The 20,064-nt window shown below is 42.0% G+C and overlaps 1 protein-coding gene across 8 annotated transcripts in view; it reads left to right on the top strand.

Annotated features, from left to right (window-relative positions):
• LOC127383591 (bifunctional methylenetetrahydrofolate dehydrogenase/cyclohydrolase 2, mitochondrial-like) overlaps nucleotides 1–20,064 on the top strand; it is a 74,399-nt gene that overhangs the window by 22,153 nt on the left and 32,182 nt on the right. For 2 of the 8 annotated variants that reach the window (XM_051616748.1, XM_051616749.1), the window contains exons 7-9: nucleotides 3,966–4,091; nucleotides 12,586–12,845; nucleotides 14,505–14,884. In XM_051616748.1, the coding sequence (XP_051472708.1) occupies nucleotides 3,966–4,091; nucleotides 12,586–12,698 (239 nt within the window). In that variant the 3' untranslated portion in view covers nucleotides 12,699–12,845; nucleotides 14,505–14,884. Of the gene's footprint in view, nucleotides 1–3,965; nucleotides 4,092–12,585; nucleotides 14,264–14,504; nucleotides 16,979–17,004; nucleotides 17,095–20,064 lie in introns of those variants that run through there. The other 6 variants (XM_051616745.1, XM_051616746.1, XM_051616744.1 and 3 more) reach the window with 6 other exon arrangements.

The raw sequence follows: 20,064 nt of genomic DNA, 5'->3' as shown, positions 1-20,064 counted from the left end.
GATACATCACTCGTTACACAACATGTGATATACTTGTAGTGATGAAAAAACTCCAGGTCAGATTGTGCAAACAGTATGCAGCCCTGCCCCAGTGGATACTCTGGGGAAGAGGACACTTTAAAAAGGTGGAATCCCTCCAAGGTTCCTCTTGTTACTTGAGAACTGTGCACATTGTACTTTGGGATCATATATTCCCTGGAAATAGGCAACCTGTCCAGTGAGTTGCAAAAAAGGTCACTTCTACCCTAGCAGGTATAAACAGCTGCTGTCATAAGGCACTGTGCAAGATGTATAAATGGGAAAGAGCTTTTTGTGTGTGTCTGCATGTAAGAGCAAGATACCTGTTCTCATTCTCCTCTTTCCATTGATAGTTCAGAAGTGCCATCTGCACTCTGGCTCTGGGTTTGGTGACTTGTTGGAGTGACTCTGTTCATTCTGATGTGGTGCTCTATCTCTGAGGAGTGTTCTGCTCACTCGCATTCATGGCTTTTGTGATGCTTCAAATCACGTGCTTCTGTTTTCACTCCTGAGTTTGTCAAATACCCATCTTCATATGTTGTCACCCATTTGCCCCTTGCCTTGGGACCCCAGTTTTCCTGCTTACTTTGATTGTAACTATCCATGCAGTTTATTCTTTCCCTCTTACTCCTTCCCAGCTCCTTGCACCCTAAGTTCCAACGATGTTGATCTTGCCCAGCCTACCCCTCTCCAAAATCTGTGTGTCTGCTTCCAGGTGGAGCTACCTAAATTCTTTCACTGTGATGCAGGTTCTGCATTTCTAGCCAAGGCATAGTGTTTCCTCCTGAGCACACCTGGCATCTCACATCCCACCATGGCCTTTCCTATCTTTGTCTGCTATCCCTGCCTATTCAGACATCCCACCAAGGCTATTCTTTTTGCCATCAGCCCAGACCCATACTAGAAGAAGGAAGTGCAGCTTTACCTGTGGTGCTAATAAAGCCCCCACAGCACCTCCAAGGTGGTGATGGAGGCAGTAGGCAGTCTTTGACTAGTCAACCTGTTGCTTCTGCCGTCTTGGCTTTCCTGTCTGCCTTGAGAGAGAAGACTCACCTGCCTGCTGGGTTTGGAGAGGGGGTAAAGAGAAGGAGAAGGGGGGGTGCCAAATGCCAGAAGAAATTCTGGGACTACTTAGGCTGTCCCTTGGGACATGATCTGTGGTCCTCTTGTATAGGAATTGCTGATTTGTCAGAGCCTTTTATTCAGATAGTGGCTGGTTGGCTTTCTTAGGGGTTTGGTATTTCACAGTCCTTGTACCTAAGCTGGGCTGTGTTTTCTCTTTTGTCTAAACCAGGGTTAATCCTTTTCTACAAAAATTACCAATGAAAGATTTTCCCACATTCTTCAGTCAGTGCATTTTAGGAATAGCTTCTCTAATGCTTATCTCTTCCTACTTGGTATGTAAAGTAGGCTTAAGTAAATAGCTCTGCTCATTTGGTTTGGGGGTTAGTTTATTTGTTGCTATTAAGTATTTGGCCTATTATCAAACCATTTTACAAAGGGTGTAACTGTGCAGCTTCCGTTAATGTGCTTCCATCCCTATCACACACAGGTCATTTACCCCCATAAGGCTGAGGCACTCTCCAGCTACCAGCCAGCTTGCAATTGATTGCATAAGAGTGTGATGAAGTAGATGCAGCCAGCCAGATGTTATCAAATGGCATAGGAAAGAATTTGAGATCTTGGCTTGCTCAACATCAGAAGCAAGAGTTCCAGGCTTGTGTCCTATGGGGGAGTGAGAAATGGTGAGCAGGAAAGGTTCTTGTATTGCCTGTATCTAAATGACAAATTGGCTGTGATCCAGCACTTCACATGAAGCCAAAGCCCTTGAATAGCAGCACTTGCCTCCAGTAAAACTAGGGTTTCAAACTGCATTTTTTCTTCTCTTCACCTGAGAGAAAGCTGCTTACGTGGGGAGAGGGGAGTGTAGACTCCCTCTCTGGAGGTGACTAGTGTTTCCTCACAGAACATACAACTGAAAGAACTACTGAAGAAGCAAAGAGAATGTAATTATGAAGTTGGAATTTCCTGTCGCTCAAAGCTGGAGGTTGCATAGTAGGAAAGAAATACAGGAAGGCATTTGAAGTGAATATAGGGAAAAGATTGCCAGTGTTTCAGTCTGCCATCCTCCACCCTTGAACAAATTTTGGTAAATGTGTTTGCCAAGTGTCCAAGGCTTCATTATCTAAAGAATACAGACAGAGCAGTGTCTTCTGTTCATCAGTAACCTTTAAATGCAGGTGGTCTTTCTGCTTCCCCTTTGCTATGTCCATGTGGAAATGGTAGAAAGGCAGAGTGAGAATGGTCCTTGGAAAGCCCATCTAGTCCATACTAGTGCACCAAAAATGTTATTTTGTACATATTAGTTCAGTCTGCTTTTGCAGTGCTAGAGACCTCCATATTCTTTTCCCAGACTACTTGCTCTCTTCTTGTGGTTTCTCTGCGCCTGTGGTTAAAAAGTCCTGGAGAGTGTGGCAAGGGAAACGACTTAAGTCTATTATTTTGTGTCATGTTGATCATGGACATGGAAAAAAAAGCATAGGTCCTCTTCTTGTGCCAAAAGTTTGTAATATCCTTGAAGGCTGTCATAAAAGGTTAATTATTTGCAATTTCCTCATAATCCTCATTGCTCTTGGTGTTTTGTAGAGATGTGAACAGACAGATCAGAGAAGTCTAGCAGTCACAGTGAGAGTGTGGTATCCCAGCTTGGTGTCACATGTTGAAGAGATGAGGGTTTATATGTGTGTCTTGCAGCAGCATGATTGTGTCTGTCTGTGTTCAGTTGATCTAATCCTAAATTCTTTTTCTGAAAACTTACTGGCTAATCAGTTGTTTGCTGTCTTGCCTTTATGAGGGTTAATGGTTTATGTGTAAATATGGTGTCTTCCCTTCTTTTCTGTTGACTGTCAAGTGATTTTTGATGCATGGCTCATTTTTTTTTTTTTCCCAGTGGCACATGATTTCTAAGCTAACCTGTTCCAAGTTCTTCCCAGCTTTGTGTCATCTGCACTTGTGCCACTACTGAATAATAAGGGTTCTCTACCATCACACTGATGACATATAAGTAAACTCCCAGGCCTCCTGGTGCTCCCTCCACTTGTGCTCTCATTTTCATACAGTACTATTGGAGCCTCTTACCTGCATACAATTACCCAGCTGGATTTTCATCTAGTATATTTTTCTTGGAAAGTGCAGGTGGAGAAAGATTTACCTGAAAGGCAGTTGCTTCTCTCCACCAGATACAGGCCATGCTGTGTATTATGGATAAATCTGAGCTGGCCATTTTATTTTTTATGGTTGTCAATCTGTTGGCTACTAAATGAGGGGAGTCAAAAATAAGATGGCAGGATAGATCAGAATCTCACCATGCTAGCATTTTTTATTTGCACCAATGGTATTTCATGTAGTTCATTATTTAAGTAACTGGGGAGTATTTAAGTAGAGAATATGAGCAGTCAGAGAAGTCAAGAGTAACACAAATCCAATACAGATATTAAAAAAGCAACAGATAAAGAAAATGCTGTGGAGGTAACATGCATGGCTTGCTTCAGCAGCTGACAGCAACTCTGGACCAGCAGACCCCTGACAATGATAACAGCTTCTTGTAGCTTGCAGAGCATCTTTATGGTCCAGCTTTGCTTTGGAAATGCTATGAAAGGAACACATTGCCACAAACTAGCAAGTATTTCCTTCAACTGATCATGGTTGCAGCTTTAGCTGAAAATATTTAGTCAAAATGAACAAGCATCACCTTTCCTTTTCATAATCACAAGCTGTGTGAAACTGAGAAATAGATGTTTTCCTTGTGAGACATATCAAGAAAAGTTAAAGAATCACTTTCTTTTTTGTGCATACATACACGAGCCTGCACATCCCTTGATACAATTGGAAGCTGATGGCCTGAGACTACCTGGCTGTGTTAACCAAATGTACCTTGATGTTTCCAGGTATCCCAAAGTTGATCACAACTGATATGGTCAAAGAAGGTGCAGCTGTGATTGACGTAGGCATCAACCATATCCATGATCCTCTTACAGGAAAGACCAAATTAGTTGGGGATGTAGACTTTGAAGGTTAGTGAAACACTCTTCATGTATAAACTTGGATAAATGTATTTAAGTTTGGGGGATTAATCCATTATAAACACTTGGAATGGCCAGTGTCTCAAATGAGACAACACTTGCAGGATTTTTTTCTGTTTTATTTACTTAAATGTGAACACAAAGTAATTGTTCATGTATCTGCTCTTAAGAAATGGTGTATTATTTGAGAGGAAATGTTATGTTTAAGTACACATACCAGCATCATTTAAGAGATGCAGATGAGTTCTTAAAGCAGTGTGGTGGCAGAAGATGCTTGTCTCCAGGTTTCTTTAATCCTTTGTGGGTCTGTCAAGTGTTTCAAGACTAAGCAATAAAAACAATTTCTGCTTTTTCACAAGTGTAGGTTCTCCCACTATTCATAGCAACTACTCTTATTCCACAGTCCCTCAAGCCTCCTTTTATGCTCTCACTCTACCCTTGTATGTGAAAATGTTAATTCCTGCTTTAGAAGTATCCTTTTTGCTAAGGTTTAATGTGGGTTCTCCTTAAGCTGTTGAAAATCTTGATCCAGGCAAGCCTAACAGATAAAAAATTGTGTTACGTATTGATCTTTTTGTGTTTAATGTGTTGCAGAGCAAGTTCACAATGTAACTAGATTAAATATCTCTGCTCTGGAGGAGCTCCAAACTGGAATAGCAGGATTGTTGCAGTTGAAAATTAAAGCTTATTGGCAGAGTTGAGTGTGGGAAGCTTAGACAGCATTTGCCCACATTATTAATGGTTCTCAACAGTTCCTTATTTTGATAAGTATGAAAATCACCCACAGATGTTGTTTTTTTTTTCACAGTTATTAACATCTTGGCTGGCATAATGTCTCAAAGCTTAATTATATTCAAAATGTTTCTAGCCAGCTGTATTTGTAATTACATCATTCCCTTAGTTCCTGCTTCTTTTCCTCATCAAACACGATTCCTGGCTGTTAAAAATCCCTGCAATTACCTGCACGAGCACAGCTGAGCAACTGTCTCAGGATGTGCTGGGAAATGTAGAACTGTGTGTGTGCAACAGACCTCCAGTAGAAAAATACTTGCAGAGTACAACCTGAAACCTTGTTTTGATTTGCTACCTGTTTGTACTATCACAAGCAAAAAGTTCTATTTTGATTTTGGAGCTGAATTAAAGGACAGAGACTTTTTGCAGGTTTTGTTGTTTGCTTTAGCAAGGATGGCAGGAAAAAAGCTATAACTTTGAGAAACATGAAATTTTGTATCCTTTTTGTTTGTTTTGCTTTAAATGCTGAATGAATACACCTCCTGAATGTGATACAGGTGTAGATTCAATGGCAAAGCCAGTGATTCAGAGTTTCAGCAATGCACTGTATATGTCTCGTCATGTCTGCTGTGGGATGTACTCAGGATTTTACCTGGGGGGAGGGAAGATCCAAAAAAGAGGGAGGAACTTCAACTTGGATTATGCCACTACAGTTGCAAGTAGCATTGCACTGTGCATTGCCAAAGGGAAATTGTTGTTGGTTCAGTGGTATCGGTGAAAGTTTCACTAAATCTGTAACAACAACAACAAAAAAAACCCGCCCAGTGTATAAAGTTCTAAATACTAAAAGGTAAATCACCCTTGCCAAGTATTTGATTGGGCAATTAGGAAATGGAACAAGCCAATGTCCTCATGTAGCAAATATTTTTATTCCTTTCCTCTGATCACTAGACTGAATTTATATTCCAGCCAAAGTGAAAATTATTTTTGCAAGTTAAGGCTGGACACATAAATGGCTGCATGACATACATGTTTAACATCATGTAGCCCACCAAAATCTATTGTCTCATCATTCTCTTCTTTAAATAGAAAAAATACGGCCGTGAGGAGGGTTGAGATTTAACTGGGCAATCAGAAGGTAAATCTAATTTTTAAGAAATAGATGGAAGTGGTTCACTTCACCAGCTCATCCGACTGAAAATCTCCTGTAGTGGAAATTCAGATTATTAGATGGGTGAAAACTGTTATGACTGTATGTGACTCAGTTGTCATATCCTAGCAATGCTTGGATGCCATCCTCTGATCTCTAGGGAGTAGGTTAGGCATTAAAGTTTATTTTGATCTCTTTAACAAGAAATGACTGCCATTTCAGTATTTTTTTAAGTGTTGTTCATTATTACATTCGATGTAAGAAATGCCTGGAGAAATTAAAAAATCCCTAAAACAGGCCAAGATAATTTAACAGCTGGCCAAAAAATGAATTTTAAAAATCTGAACTCTATTCTACAATCTGAATTAGTTGGAGCCATCTCAGCTCCTGCTTTGCATGCAGTCCCCTGGAGCCAGGGGACTGACCACACATGTGTGCTGCTGTACCTGTGGTGCACCCTCTGAAGTCAGGGAATGCGCTTTGCTTGGCCTTTAAACTCTGGAGAGGAGGAGGAGCAACAAGATGGTTTAGTTTACTTACAGAAATGGAACCTGTTGGAGATGGTCCAGAGAAGGGCCACCAAGATGATCAAAGGGCTGGAGCAGCTCTGCTATGAAGACAGGCTGAGAGAGTTGGGGTGTTCAGCCTGGAGAAGAGAAGGCTCCAGGGAGAACTTAGAGCACCTTCCAGTGCCTGAAGGGCTGCAGAAAAGCTGGGGAGGGGCTTTTCATTACAGAAGATAGTGACAGGACAAGGGGTGATGGTTTTAAACTGAGGGAGGGGAGATTGAGGTTAGATATTAGGAAGAAATTCTTCACTCTAAGGGTGGTGAGGAACTGGAATGGGTTGCCCAGGGAGGTTGTTGATGCCCCATCCCTGGAGGTTTTTAAGGCCAGGTTGGACGAGGTTTTGTGCAACCTGGTCTCGTGGTTCCCTGCTCAGGGGGGTTGGAACTAGATGATCTTTAAGGTCCCTTCCAACCTTAACCATTCTATGATTCTATGAACAGTATTAGACTTGTGTGTATCACACTTACAGCTGTTGTGATGGTTTGTTTGCCAGTGATGGCCAGGCTACCTCTGTGCTGGTCAGGCTTAACCCTTTGTTTTGGGCAAAAATTCCAGACTTTATTGTGGGTTGTCTTTAAATAGTGTTTGTGATTTTTTTTTTCCCCCCCATCCACAAATGTGCTCTTTATTTTGACTCTCCAAACTGTATCCACATCAAAAAAGGGATTTATTTATTTTTTTCTTGTTCAGAATAGTTCACTGTGCAGCTCCAAAGTATCTAAAAGAACAGGACAGGGAAAGTCTCTGCACGTGGAGGTCAACTGGGAAGCCCTGAGGTACCTGGCCTGGTACTGCTACCGTATCTTAAACCCAGTCTGCATCACTCTTTGTATAACCAGTGCAGCACCTTAATTGTACCCCTGTTTATGTTAATAATATGCCAAAATATACAGTCCGGGGAGGTTCTGTAGCTTCTGGGAGCCACAGGAGGAGGGGTGAAGTGCCTGGGAGGAGGAGGAGGAGGAAGGGTGGCATCCTTAGGTTATTGCCAGCACCATTTTAGTGACTTTCAGGCAGCGAGTTTCTGTTGCAGAAAGGGAGATGTTTCTGTGAGCAGGGTAGTGCATGTGTGGGTGTACTTGGCCCTGTTTTATAGGGCTTTTGTTGCCACAGCAATAATGCTAAGGGAGGAGGAAGGCTACAAGGACCAGGAACATGAAGTAAAGCAACAACTTACACAGAGCATTTAACTGGAACAGCTCTTTTTGGGTGGAGCACCATTTGCAGGAGTGACTGGTAGAGCAGGGTAGTAAGATGCCAGTGTAGTAGCTAACCTTTGGAGCTGGAACTAGAAATGAGACCAAAGTGTACAGAACTTGAGTGGAGTTTGCTTTAACTACTGCCTTTATTTATGATTCCTCCTGTATCTATGCTGAGTTTTGAGTCTTAATTCCTGTAGAGAAAAGAAATTATTCATATGACCTTCGTAGGCGGTGAAGTTGCAGTATCAGCGGAGGGGGTTATAATTGAGAATTGTTCTCCTGGCTTGTTTAGTGCAGCCTAGGCAATGTAAAAGAGCTTCTGAAAGATGGGTGCCACCAGGAGCAGTGTGGAGGTCCCAGTATTGAAGAGCAGAAAAGAATGTGATGGGCATGTATTATGAATTTCTCTGGAATGAGGAACAATCATACATACTGAATGCAGAAATGGGATGTTGAGTACTGCTAAGGTGAAGAGTGGACCAGATTGACTTTTTGCTTCTGGATAGTCCCAAGAGCACCAGAAAGAAGCCATCAGTTGAATTAAAACCAAAGAAATGTATCCTGTCCTCGCCAGCTACAGGACTAACGACTGCGAAGTAATTGGGCAAGTTGACAAGCTTCTTGAAACTTGTTCATGTGGTTTAAGAGACTAGCCACCATAATCTTCACATCAAATTTCTTGATGGAAATGGTGGTCCTGCAGGTGTGTCTTAGCCACAGTTTGCAGGAAGCCCAGGCTTTGTGACAACAGTGGCTTCTGGTGGTTGTTTGCTGCCACTTTGCATGCGTTGTGTTACCTTCCATGCTGTAGGTTTCTCTGCAGCTTATTGCATCCTTTCCAAGTTATTTCTCTGTGGAGCTTTGCCAAACAGTGGTCCTGAAATCAGAAGGTGGATTTGCTACAGCTTTTGCTAGTTAATTTCTCAGTTCATCTTGAAGACTTGGTGTTCATTTTGCAATTAATAGAAGTCCGGTGTGTGTAATCTTGTCACCATGTTGCTGCTTTGCTAAAATCAGGGGAAGCATTGCCTCTTGCTGTACTGCACTAGTGCAGGAATTAAATAGGAATGTCACTGTTGGGCTGTGACCACCAGAAGGTCAAACTGACTGATTACTGATTGCTGGCCGTGAGCTGCTGGGTGGTCAAGTCTAGATGCTCCTTCTCAGAAGAGTATGTCATGCAAGGGTCTAAGTAAGCAATCTTTGATATCACACATTTCTGCTGCCTCTGCTTGTTGTTCCAAGGCTACAGAGATATCCCATCCACCTGTCTGTGCTCATTCGCTGAGTGCAAAGAAGCAGTTGTGCATAATTTTACGCTGGACTTTTCTGCCCAAGATATCACTGTGGCTTGGCTTTTTGAGGTGCTGGAGGAGGAAAGGTGTACGCACTATTAGAATTAGAGTGCTGGGCCATAATCCCTTGGTTTTCCTTTATATTGCTGTTAAAATGGCTGCAGTGAGAGGAACAGGGATAACACCAAAAGAAGGGACTATGAGAAATTGGGCTAGAGGCCTGCTGGTTGGTGTCCCAGAATACCAACCCAGAAGAATCCCAGCATGTGTGGAGTAGAACTGCGATTGCTGAGCACGTGATTTGCACTTCTGCAGTGCTGCAGGGATGCAGTGATCCAGAGGAGATTTATGGGGACTAATAAAGGTGTGGGGAAACAGTGCTTAGGCAGGAATTACTCTGCATCACTTAATGCAGATGCACAAAACCCAGAACTGTCTTCAGGTTGAGACTTGCTGTTGGTTTGTGTGATTAACCCTATTAGGTGTCTGATGTCCTTAGCTTTAAAGGAACCTAGGAATGAAGGGCTGTTTCCAAAGCAGTGGATCCTGTTTTTCAAGGAAACAATCTACATTTCATTTCTTCTCAAGTATCAAAGGAAGATTTTAAGGTTCTACAGAAGCTGCAAAACAGCAGCTCCTCCCCCATAGGCACTTAATTTGCATCCAACACTTTCCAGATTGGCCTGGGACAACAGCAGGCATCTCAAGAAATGCAGAGTTAAAGATAGGGACAAAGTTCTACTATTGCTGAGAAGCAGAAACATGACCTTCTGAAGGAACAGACAGTGCTGCACCTTACTTGCCAGCATGAGGTTGGCCATGCTGAAGTGCTGTCCTGGAACTGTGCTTTGGCCTGCATTTCCTGAGGAAAGGAGAATCTACATATAGTTTTGAGGACTAAGTTATTTTTCCCACCTTGGTCACTGGCTTTCATCTTGGGACGTTGCATTTTCCAGAAGGAGACTTACCAGATGATAGTTTCCTCAACACAGACACCTGTTCCTTTTAAAATCCACATCAGCTTTTGTGAATAAGCTATCCGGGTGGTTTTGTGCTGATACAAAATATATCTTCTGCCACACTGGCCCACAGGGATTTCCATAATGATAGAGTACGGGTAGAAAAATTCCCCCAACAACTTGTGAAAACAGGGTACTGTGTGTCTGCAGCTGAGTGCTCTTGCTGGCACTTGGAGGCAATGAGTGCTGTACATGACATTCAATTCATTAGAAGGCTTTCTTTAGGTAAGGCATGGTCCATTTGTGGATTGTACCTCTTTGTAAGGAAGATAGGAGTACTCTGAATAACATACCACAAGAAGAGGTAGGCAACCCTGCCATGGAAACAAACTTAGTTCAATTTCAAGTGCCTAAAATATTTCTACATTAATTACTGTGTTTACTTCAGTTGTGGGTACGTTTCAATAATTATGACATAAATCTGGGGATTTGTATTAAATGTGTTAAGTAAAAACACCAATCTCAAATGGCAGGTAGTTTAAAATAGTGTAGCTGTTAAAAAGACAAATTATTTGTGTTTGAGAATATTAAAAGATCATATGAGTTCTGAATTAATTTGTTACAATTTACATGTAAAAACCACACTGCAATTTGTTCACCTTTCTAACTATTTTAACAATACATCTGCTGGTACCAGTCAACTGAGTAATTAAAATCTTAACAGTTGTAATTACAGTCTCTCCTCAGTGTGGCTTAATCTTCTGTTCTTTAGCTGTTAACTTCTTCAAATGCTCTTCTTAGGTCTTTGCCTTGCAGAGTTCAGACAATGTTTTTTAATTCCATTTCCGTCCGCCCATGAAATCTAATAAATATTCTCTCCAGAAAAACAATACCCATCTTTTCAAATTCTCTTGTAATATTTCGTTTTGTGAGGCCTTGTTATTCTCAGCAGTAAAGCACCACATACATTCCAGATGAATACACTTAAAGGAGAAGCAAGTTATCTTGTTTGTTCCAAAATCCAGCTGCCTAGTTTTCCATCCACTGATCTCTTCTCAGAGCCAGGTATAGATTCTGTGCTGTAGTGACTTCAGTGCAAATGTGTGTGCTTGAGTCAGTTATGCTGGCTCAGTTTTTTCCTGTGTATGTGTGTCTGCCTTTTTAAAAACAATGCTTTTAAAAGTGGAGGGTGAGTTTCCAAGAAATTATTTCTAAGCAAGCAAAAAACCCCAAATGAGCAAACAAAAAACCTCTCACGGTGGCACTTGAGAAAAAAAAAACCACCTATGTAGTAATCAGGTTAGTAATATGCCATTTGGACTAAACATTATTAGCAAATAACTACTCATTACAGTTTGTCATGCAATGAATTCTCAGCCAGTTGCATATAATTTCTTTGCAAGTAACCTGCAATTCCAGTTGATTGCATTTTGCACAGTAGATAAGAATATCAAGTCAGGATTTATTGCTATGTTATATTAATTCCTCATACAAAGCGATTAGCTTGACAAGTGTTAAATGCTTAAAAAAAAAAGATCTGTATGTATTTACCTGTTAACACAAGCATTCAAGGTGTAGAGTAGCTTTGGATAGTATGATGTGGTTCATGGTTGGAGCTAATTCAGCTGTAAGAGTTTCCTTTCTGCTTGAGACTTGGGGATGGGCCATGTCTAGTTCCATACAAGCACCCTAGTAGCACTGTTTTTTTTTAAAAAAAAAAAAGTCTTCTCTGGAGGAGCTGAGTGTTTCTGGCTGAAGTTGCAATGGGTATTTTGCCATCTCTTTTTCCTTGGAGACAATGCTCTTTTTTTTTTCCTTTGTCCATATTGTGAAGCAGCAAAAGAAATCAACCAGGAAACTCTACTTTCTCCCTCTGTGGTTTTAAGTTCCCTTTGATGATCACAGAATGTCTTTGTTAGAAGGTGCAAGCCAGAGTTGAGGAAAGAGGCTGAACAGGTGACTGAATTGCTGCTGGAGCTCTGCTGTCCATGTTGATAGCTACAGCAGGGTCCTGCTCTCCATGCCACTCCCCAGGAACACACAAAGGTTGGGGGTCCTCACGAGATCCCCACCTTCTGTAGCTCTTCTGGATTTTGAAGCATCACAGCTGGGAGATGGGAGTGATGCAAGTCCATGATGCCTTCCTGGGGTCATCTTGCCCTTGTGTCACCCAAATGTTCCTGGGCCAGCTGGTTAGCCAGGTCAAACATTCAAAAACTGCCCATTCCAAAACAAATTTGGCAGGTTTGACTTCCCAGCTGCCTGACCACAAGCTGCATCAACAGGCACCATGCTTCAGGTAGATCAGCTCGAAGAGGTCATGAAACCATGCTTGGGAATAGCTCCTGGGTAATCATACTCAGATGAAGAAAACTGGCTGGCAGCCCCAGTCCCAACTGCATTCTGTCACCACCATGGCTGTAACAAGACTTGGACCTCAACTTTACCCATCATCTCCAGTATTTGCCAAGTCACAGTCCTTTGTGCTGCTTGCCAGCTAGGCGTGTGTGGGCAACTGGAGGGGAAAAAAAGGGTTTGGAAACATTCTTATTCAATACCTTTTTCTCTTTTCTTTTAGAAGTGAAGAAGAAGGCTGGCTTTATCACTCCAGTGCCAGGAGGGGTAGGACCTATGACTGTTGCAATGCTTCTGAAGAACACTCTCCTACTTGCTAAAAAGCTCATTTACTAGAGCAAGCAGGGCTACCTTGGAAGAAGAATCCAAGTTGTTCTATTTATTGATACACAAAACATTTATTTTTTACTACAAAGATATTTATTTCTACATTGTCTTTATTTTTTCATGTGAAGTGTGCTAAGCCTGATGGTTTACAAAATGGTAAAATACTTTTTGTTAACTCCTACTGACTTACTGTGAGCAAAAATGAATTGGAGAATGCAGCCTATGCAGATACGTTGGTGGTGGTCAATTATGTGTGTGGAAAATGAAGAATGATGCGTGCATTGCAAATACACCTTTGTCACTGGGTTTGGGGTGTGTTTACCAAGATCTTTTAAGCACTTGGGACCCTCAGTTTTGATCAAACAGTAGAAGAAACTAAGTTTTAATGAACTTTGTATCTTTTAAAAGTCCAGTTCGAGTTCTGAGATCCTGAAGCACTCTGGGTGTACTTTGAAATCTCAGAATATTTTGTTTAAAACACTTAGGAGGAGAAATTTTGAATCTGAGAGGAGTGAAAGACTTGAAATTTTTGTTTTAGCTGCTAGGCAGTAATGTTGACATGAGTGCAAATGTTCAGCACCTGTTTTAAAATTGTCCAGCTTGAATCCTGGTAAAATTCTAACCTTAAATATATGCAAGAGGTATGCATGAAGAAGTATTTAGAGTTGAAGCCAGCATAATTTTCTTTCCATGTCTGGATTTGTTTGACAAGATGTTTTAGTTCATAAAACCCTTATCCCACAAAACAACCTGTGAATAGATCTGGAACTGGTTTTGACTTAAATTGGGTAGAATATAGTTAGAACTGCTTTGTGTATGCATTATGTATAGTGGGGAGGGGGAGAAGAGGAAAAGAAAAGCCTAAGTTTATCCCTGAAGAAATTTTGTGTTGGAATTTTTAAATTATTTAGTTATTCTGTTATTTTCTGAGACTGCATGAAGGGTTTGTTTGGGTTTTATTTAGTCCATGATCAGCCCTGTGAATCCTTGGCTACAAAGTTTTGCTGCTTAGAGAGGACTGTTTGGGATAATAAAATCACTATGTTCCTCTTCCCAAAAATCTTAGTTCCAGTAGTCTCATGCCATGTAAAAGTTGGAGTTGCTGCTAAGATGCTGGTTGAACTGAGTGTGTGCACTATTGACATGAAGAGCCTATCCCAATTCCCAGTGGGAGCCAGTTTGGACTTTTATCTTCTTGTTTTTATTTCAGTTGGGATAACAATTTATTTTCATCAAGAGCCAGTAGACTATAGGTAACTTGAAAGGGGAAGAAAAAAAATATTGTGGCTAAATACTGCTGCTGTTATACAAAAAAAAAATGCCCTTACTGTAATAAAGGAAACAAGGTGGGGCATCACTTGCATGAGGATTGTTCTTGTGATGGACGTTGAGAGTTTTGTTTAATGCGTTGTTTACAAAAGGGGTTGACAGAATCATAGCTAAATATATAGTGCCAGTAGTGCAGATGCTGGTTCTCTCTTTTAATTGAAGTGGTGGTATGAATGTTGGGAGGATCAAGGAGATAATACTTAGACCCATCATCCCCTAAGATGGAATAAATGTAATACAGCTTTGGGGCTGGTTGTGTTTTTTCTTTCCTTGCCAGTGTGTTAAGAGTGCAGCTAATGGAGGTCTTGTGCATGTTCAGTTACTGTTTTCATGTTTACATTGCTGCTCTATATTCCCCTTTCTTTAACTATAATATTCTTTGAATTTTGGGGGGGCAAAATAACAGTCTTTTGCTTATGTTGCTTGAGCGAGTCTGCATCTCTCACACTAAGCTTACTCTCTTTTCACCTGCGGTGGACGGGTTAGCATTACACCGAAGCCAGCAAGACCAAGGTTTCACTCAACACCATGCTGTTTCCAGAGCTGCCAGACCTATCTGTGAAAGCATTTTCCACTGGGACAGCATCCAGAAGGAGCATCCAGAGGGAAGAGCCTATTCACCAACCCGACAGCACGCTCGCCTGCCAGCCCTGGTCAGGTCCGGTCCGAGCGCGAACGCCCCGTGGCGGGCAGAGGCACGGCCTTGCCCAGGGAAGCCTTCTCCCAGGCCTGCCACACCCAGCTCCATTGCCCAACGGACGAAGCCACCTCTCAGATTCAAGCTGGATTAAGCTCCCATTGTGTGGATGTGTGTTGAAAGCATGAGACTTTAGCCCTGCTCGGAACTGATGGCAGAGGTTACCCAGGTAGGCATGAGTGCTACTGTCAGTGCGGGGAGTGCTGGAGCTGCACTCGATGGGTGTGCAGGGCATGCAGGAATTCAGGGTGGTAAAGGAGGCAAAAAAGCCTCCTGGAATGCAGCTCATGAGCAGGAGGAGGCATAATTAAAATGAGCATAACTAGCTTGTGTTTTTCCCTTAACATGTGAAGTGGTTAGATTTAATTCTACAGATCACTGAGGAGGGTGCAGTGCAGAGAGAGAACTTGAGTTGACTGGCATTACTAGAGCATTTAGCTGGAGATTTTTGGGTTTAAAATACAAAAATTGTGAAATGTTTTTGTTGCTTGGAGCTCAAAAGTTGAGAAAGCAAAAGTTGTTGCTGTGGTGAAGTGCGTGGCTCTGCTTTGGAGGGTGTTGGGATTGTTAGTGAGTGTGTGTACATTACTGAACTGGGCCTTTGGGATGATCTGCTCTGGTGTGTTTGGCTACATAAGTACCCTTCAGAGAGACCAGTCCTACTTGTTCCAAGCTGTCTGTGACCAAGGAAGCTGGACAGCATTTGAGGCTGGAGAGAGTGGTTTTGTATAAGAAATGTGTACAACAGGTACTTCTTGGAGACCTACAAACACTTGATGTAAAAAGTATGATTGTTCTCATGATGCATATCCACTTCCTTGGAAAGGTAGAGATGGGCTTTTATGGCAGTACTATGGTGGGAGTAATGAAGGGGTTGCCTCATACAGGAGGCAACAGCTGACCTGTTCTTTGAGGCTGTGTTTTTTGGTGCCTGGGCTTTGCCAGCTTTTGACTCCTGCCCTGCACAACCCCAGGCCTTGCACAGGGCAGATGGCCTGCCTTCCTTCAGTGTTGTGCACAGGGGGAGGCTGAATAAGAAGTGATTAACATGCCTCTCAGCTTGACAGAACCTCTGATCAAATGCACTTCACGAGCAGTGACTGATGGAGACCATCCTCCCTTATCTTTGTGTCTGATGGCTTCCTAATCTCGGCACTAGCTTTTCTCTCAGTTCCTTCTCTGGATGTCAGGGAACTGAGGTTTGGGGAGGACCAACGAAAGAACACAATAAAAGCAGGGGCTGGTCCCTGGACTCCAGAGTAGCATCCTGAAGCTGGCTGTCCTCCTGGCAGTAACACAAGGCCTGCTTTGCTGAGGGAAGGAACCATCACGTGTTTCACAGTAGGTCATTTTTCATTTTGCTCACCTCTGTTTCCCTGTATTTCACTGCCCTGCTCTGGCAGATACCAGGCCTGGCTTAAAACTGTATCTTTGCATGCACAATTATGCCCACAGGTAATAGGAAACCAGGTTTTCAAAAGAAAACCTGATCTCATTGCTAGATAGTAGCAGTTTCCTAAATAAATGTGTGGTTGCCCCGGGGGGGTTGAGGTTGTTGCCAGATGCACCTTTTTTTGATTGGTGAGAACAGCAGATGACGCTTCATGGCATATAAGTGCAAGAGAAAACACGGGAGCACAGATAAGCAGAGCCAGCAAGCCACCTGGAAAGAAGAGCTGAGAAGGTGTTAAAGCAGCTGCTTGCCATGGCATTTGGAATGCTAATCTATATTTTGCTGAAAGGTAGGTTTGGAGGAGGCTTTTCAGCTTTGTAAAATACAAGGCTCTTTTGAACAACAGTTGACTCTTTCTGAAGTAAGTGGGAGGGGTGGGAAGCAGGCAAAGGCAGAAATACTTGAGCAGTTTTGAACCTGGATGAAATTTCATAGAATCATAGGGGTTGGAAGGGACCTCGAAAGATCATCTAGTCCAACCCCCCCATTTAACTGATAGAGTATAATTCAGACTCTTTGAAATTAAGCTGTTAGCATAGAGGTGTAACGTTGTAGTATGTTACAGGTATCTGTGTTGTAAATTGTGTAAGACAGCAGAATGGAGAACAGAATGAGTATATCTTTTGGAAATTTGCAAACAATAGTTTGTTTCCCCACAGTTGTAATTATGCTGTGGGAAAAGAAAGTTAGAGGCAAGAATGTTTTAAATTAATTGTTAGATTGCTGCACAGTATCACTGTTTTATTAAGTTGGGTACATGTTTCCTGAATGAAGTGAACCTTGAATAGATATACTGAGTTTTTCTGTTACAGTAAGCATCTATTTGCATTACACAGCAATGGGGGCACTGAGTGAAGAGTCAGCTATTACTGTTTCATCCCTCAGCACAGACTTATGGAATAATTGGACAAAAAACAACGCTGAAGGTAGTTCTTTTTTTTTGTTCTGTTTCTGTTCTGTCAATCTGTCGCTTAAAAAAACCAAACCCAAAACCAGCAGACCCAAAATTAAAAACCACAACAAAATCTGTTACGGTGGTAGCTGGTCTGAAGCTTCTGTCACTTGGACAATGTTGAATTTTGTGTGTGTTTTATTTGTGAGATGAGCTGTGTGTTTCTTCATGGAGCCTTAAAAACCTCTCGGAAGTAGAAGCCGCCCCTCAGTGCTAGCCAGCTAGAGGATCATTTATCTGAAGTCAGTAATAATTTGAAGAAAGTATTTTAAAGCTAATTTGGATAGATACTCCGCATTTCTGTTGGCTATTTCTATTACTTTTATCTCATGCTTGGTTTCTTACTGTCTTTGGTGTGATCTTTATGTCCACAGTGCAAATGTACTGTTACTCAGTACTTTCTTCCTTTGTTGCAGTTTTGCTTTTGGCTCTTGTGGCTTCCACAGCCCTCTTCAGAGTGCTGGCTGTCTCTTGTCTTGCTTTTTCTTTTCTGACTGAAGTGTGAACTCAGGCTATTTAGTGTTTATCCTGCAAGCTGTACTCTTGATGTTACTTCAGGTGCTAATGATGTCATTACTGTTGGAGAACTGTGTGATCTGGAACTGAGGTTTTGGCAGGTCAGTAAAGGAGGAAAGGATTTTAACTGTGATACTTATTAATGTCTTTGTACTTTAGAAAGAACATGCATACAAATCATCTTGTGGTAATAGTAAGTCATCACAGGATGTCTTACAAGCTTTCCTTGGTAGATCCATTAAGCTTTTTATTTTTCTCATAACAAGTCAAACTGTTCTTTATTTTTTGTCTAATTTGTCATTGATGTGTGTATATGTACACACACGCACATTGATATATATATATATACTGTATATGTGGGTTTCATATATATATGTATGTAAAATATCTATTTTATAAATGTGTATACACATATATGTAAGTGAAGTCAGGAAGATGCTGATTTGTCAGAGCAGCTCTGTGGTCTGCTTCAGTGGATTTATCTGGGACATGGTTCTGCCAGAGCTGCATACAGCAAACAGGAGTATCAATAAGTAGAAGTAAGCTGTGACTCCTTCAGTACCCTGTTTATTTTCTTTCTGGAGAGTGGGAGTTGCAGGCCATGTTTTAACAAATAAGAGGCTGGTTTTCAGGGAAACAGCCATGTCTGCCATTGTCCCATGTACCTTTATGCCAACTGTGGCTGTGCAAGTCAGCAAGGTACCAGTGTTTTCAGTTGAGAATGTGTTCCCCTCAAAGCTAGAAGCAAATTCACAGGCATACAAGGACACATTGACATGGGTGGTTAAAAGTATATTTCAGATGGCCTTTTACAAAGCCACTGAAAAGTTAGAAAACAACATTTCCAAAAAGGAGATTGAAAATAAATGTTTAAAAAGAGGTACCGAAGAAACTGACTGTATCTCCCTGAAGTTTTCCTGTAGCTTCTCTTCCTGTGCAAGTTAAGCTTATAATAAGGTTTGTAACCAAAGTTCATTAATACTGAATCCTAAGAACATTAGTTCCTGGCTAAGTATCACTGGAGGAACTGGCAGTTTCTTGTGGGATTGCAAGTCCTCTGGGGACTGAGGTGCATTTTCTGGAAAACCATTAATTTCTGCTCAATCCATTTGCTTCCTATTTACACAATCATGTGTTGCTTGCTTATTTTCTGTTACATAGGCTTTACTTGTGCCCAGGGTTAGGAAGTGTTAGGCTGGGTGATCTGCCACAGGGTAAATAGATAGTGGAGAGGATGCCTGGCTGGGAGCTGACTTGGCAGGGGTAAAGAACTTCTGATGCCATGTGGGCTGAAGGAAAGTCTTTGTAGCAAAACAGGCAGCTAGGAGTAGGGAGGGGCATGGTTTTACTGGGGAAAAAACGAGATTCCTTCTTGCCATGAGCTGTCTTCTGTGCAGCCTGTAAGGGAAGCTCTGAACCTTGGGCTGACCCCTTCCCTCCCCTTCCTGACTCTCCTGTTCCTCCCCGACTCACCATTCTTGAAGGCTGAGCTGTCGTGGTCTCAGTGGCTGACACTCTTTTTGTTGCCAGTCTGTCAGTTTTGGCATGCCTGGGCTTCCAAGTTCCTGTAGTTTTGATTTCATGTCAGATCTTGCCAACTGTATCTGTTGGAATGACTCAGTTGCAGGCAGCTGTCAAGTGCTTACACAGCATGCTTTTCTTTCCTCACGTGACATGAAAGGGCACATGGATGTGTTTATTCAACAGCTTATTTAGTATCTAGGTGGGTAATACGATACGAATTAGCATAATGCCCTGGGATGGGTGAGAAAATTGTTCTTTTTCTTTTCAAGACTCATCATTCTTTCTGAGGTAATTTGTATTTTGCAACGTCAGAATAATGAACACTTAAAAATCTTGTGTGTACATTTAAGATCTCATCTTGCAGCTCACAATGGACAAAGCTCTTGCTTCTGTCAAGGAGGGAGGAATATGTTGTTCGTTTGTCACCTGTGCAGCAAGACATTTGTCTCAAATGCTTTCCAGGCAGGCTTCTGCTCTAGGCTGACCACGGCTTCTAATGACAGGACTAACTTCCAGGGCGCTCAGGGGAAGAGGTTTCACATACCTGCATGAGGTGAGGTTTGTTCCAGATGTTGGCAGATGGGAGGCTGCCACCTCCCGGCAGCAGCAGGTAAATGAGGAGGGACGTTCTGGCTGCATGAGTCCAGCTGGTAGAAGATTAAGTAGAGTTGGATGGGGATTTCACTCCTGTGGCATGCTGATTTCTACTGTCCTTGTTTATTTTTTTCCCCCATATGGGAGAGGTAGAAGAGAAATGTTGAACCTGTGCATTAGACATTTTCTCAGGGCCTGGTAGAAGAGCAGTACCTCGGGACGCAGGAAGCACATGTTGGAGGGGCCTGTTGAGTGGTTCTTCAGCTCTTTCACAGTGCACTGTTCACCCCTCCTTGTGCTGAAATGGGGA

Source organism: Apus apus, chromosome 4, assembly GCF_020740795.1.
Source record: "Apus apus isolate bApuApu2 chromosome 4, bApuApu2.pri.cur, whole genome shotgun sequence".
NCBI lineage: Eukaryota > Metazoa > Chordata > Aves > Apodiformes > Apodidae > Apus > Apus apus.
This window is presented reverse-complemented; position numbering and strand designations above follow the sequence as displayed.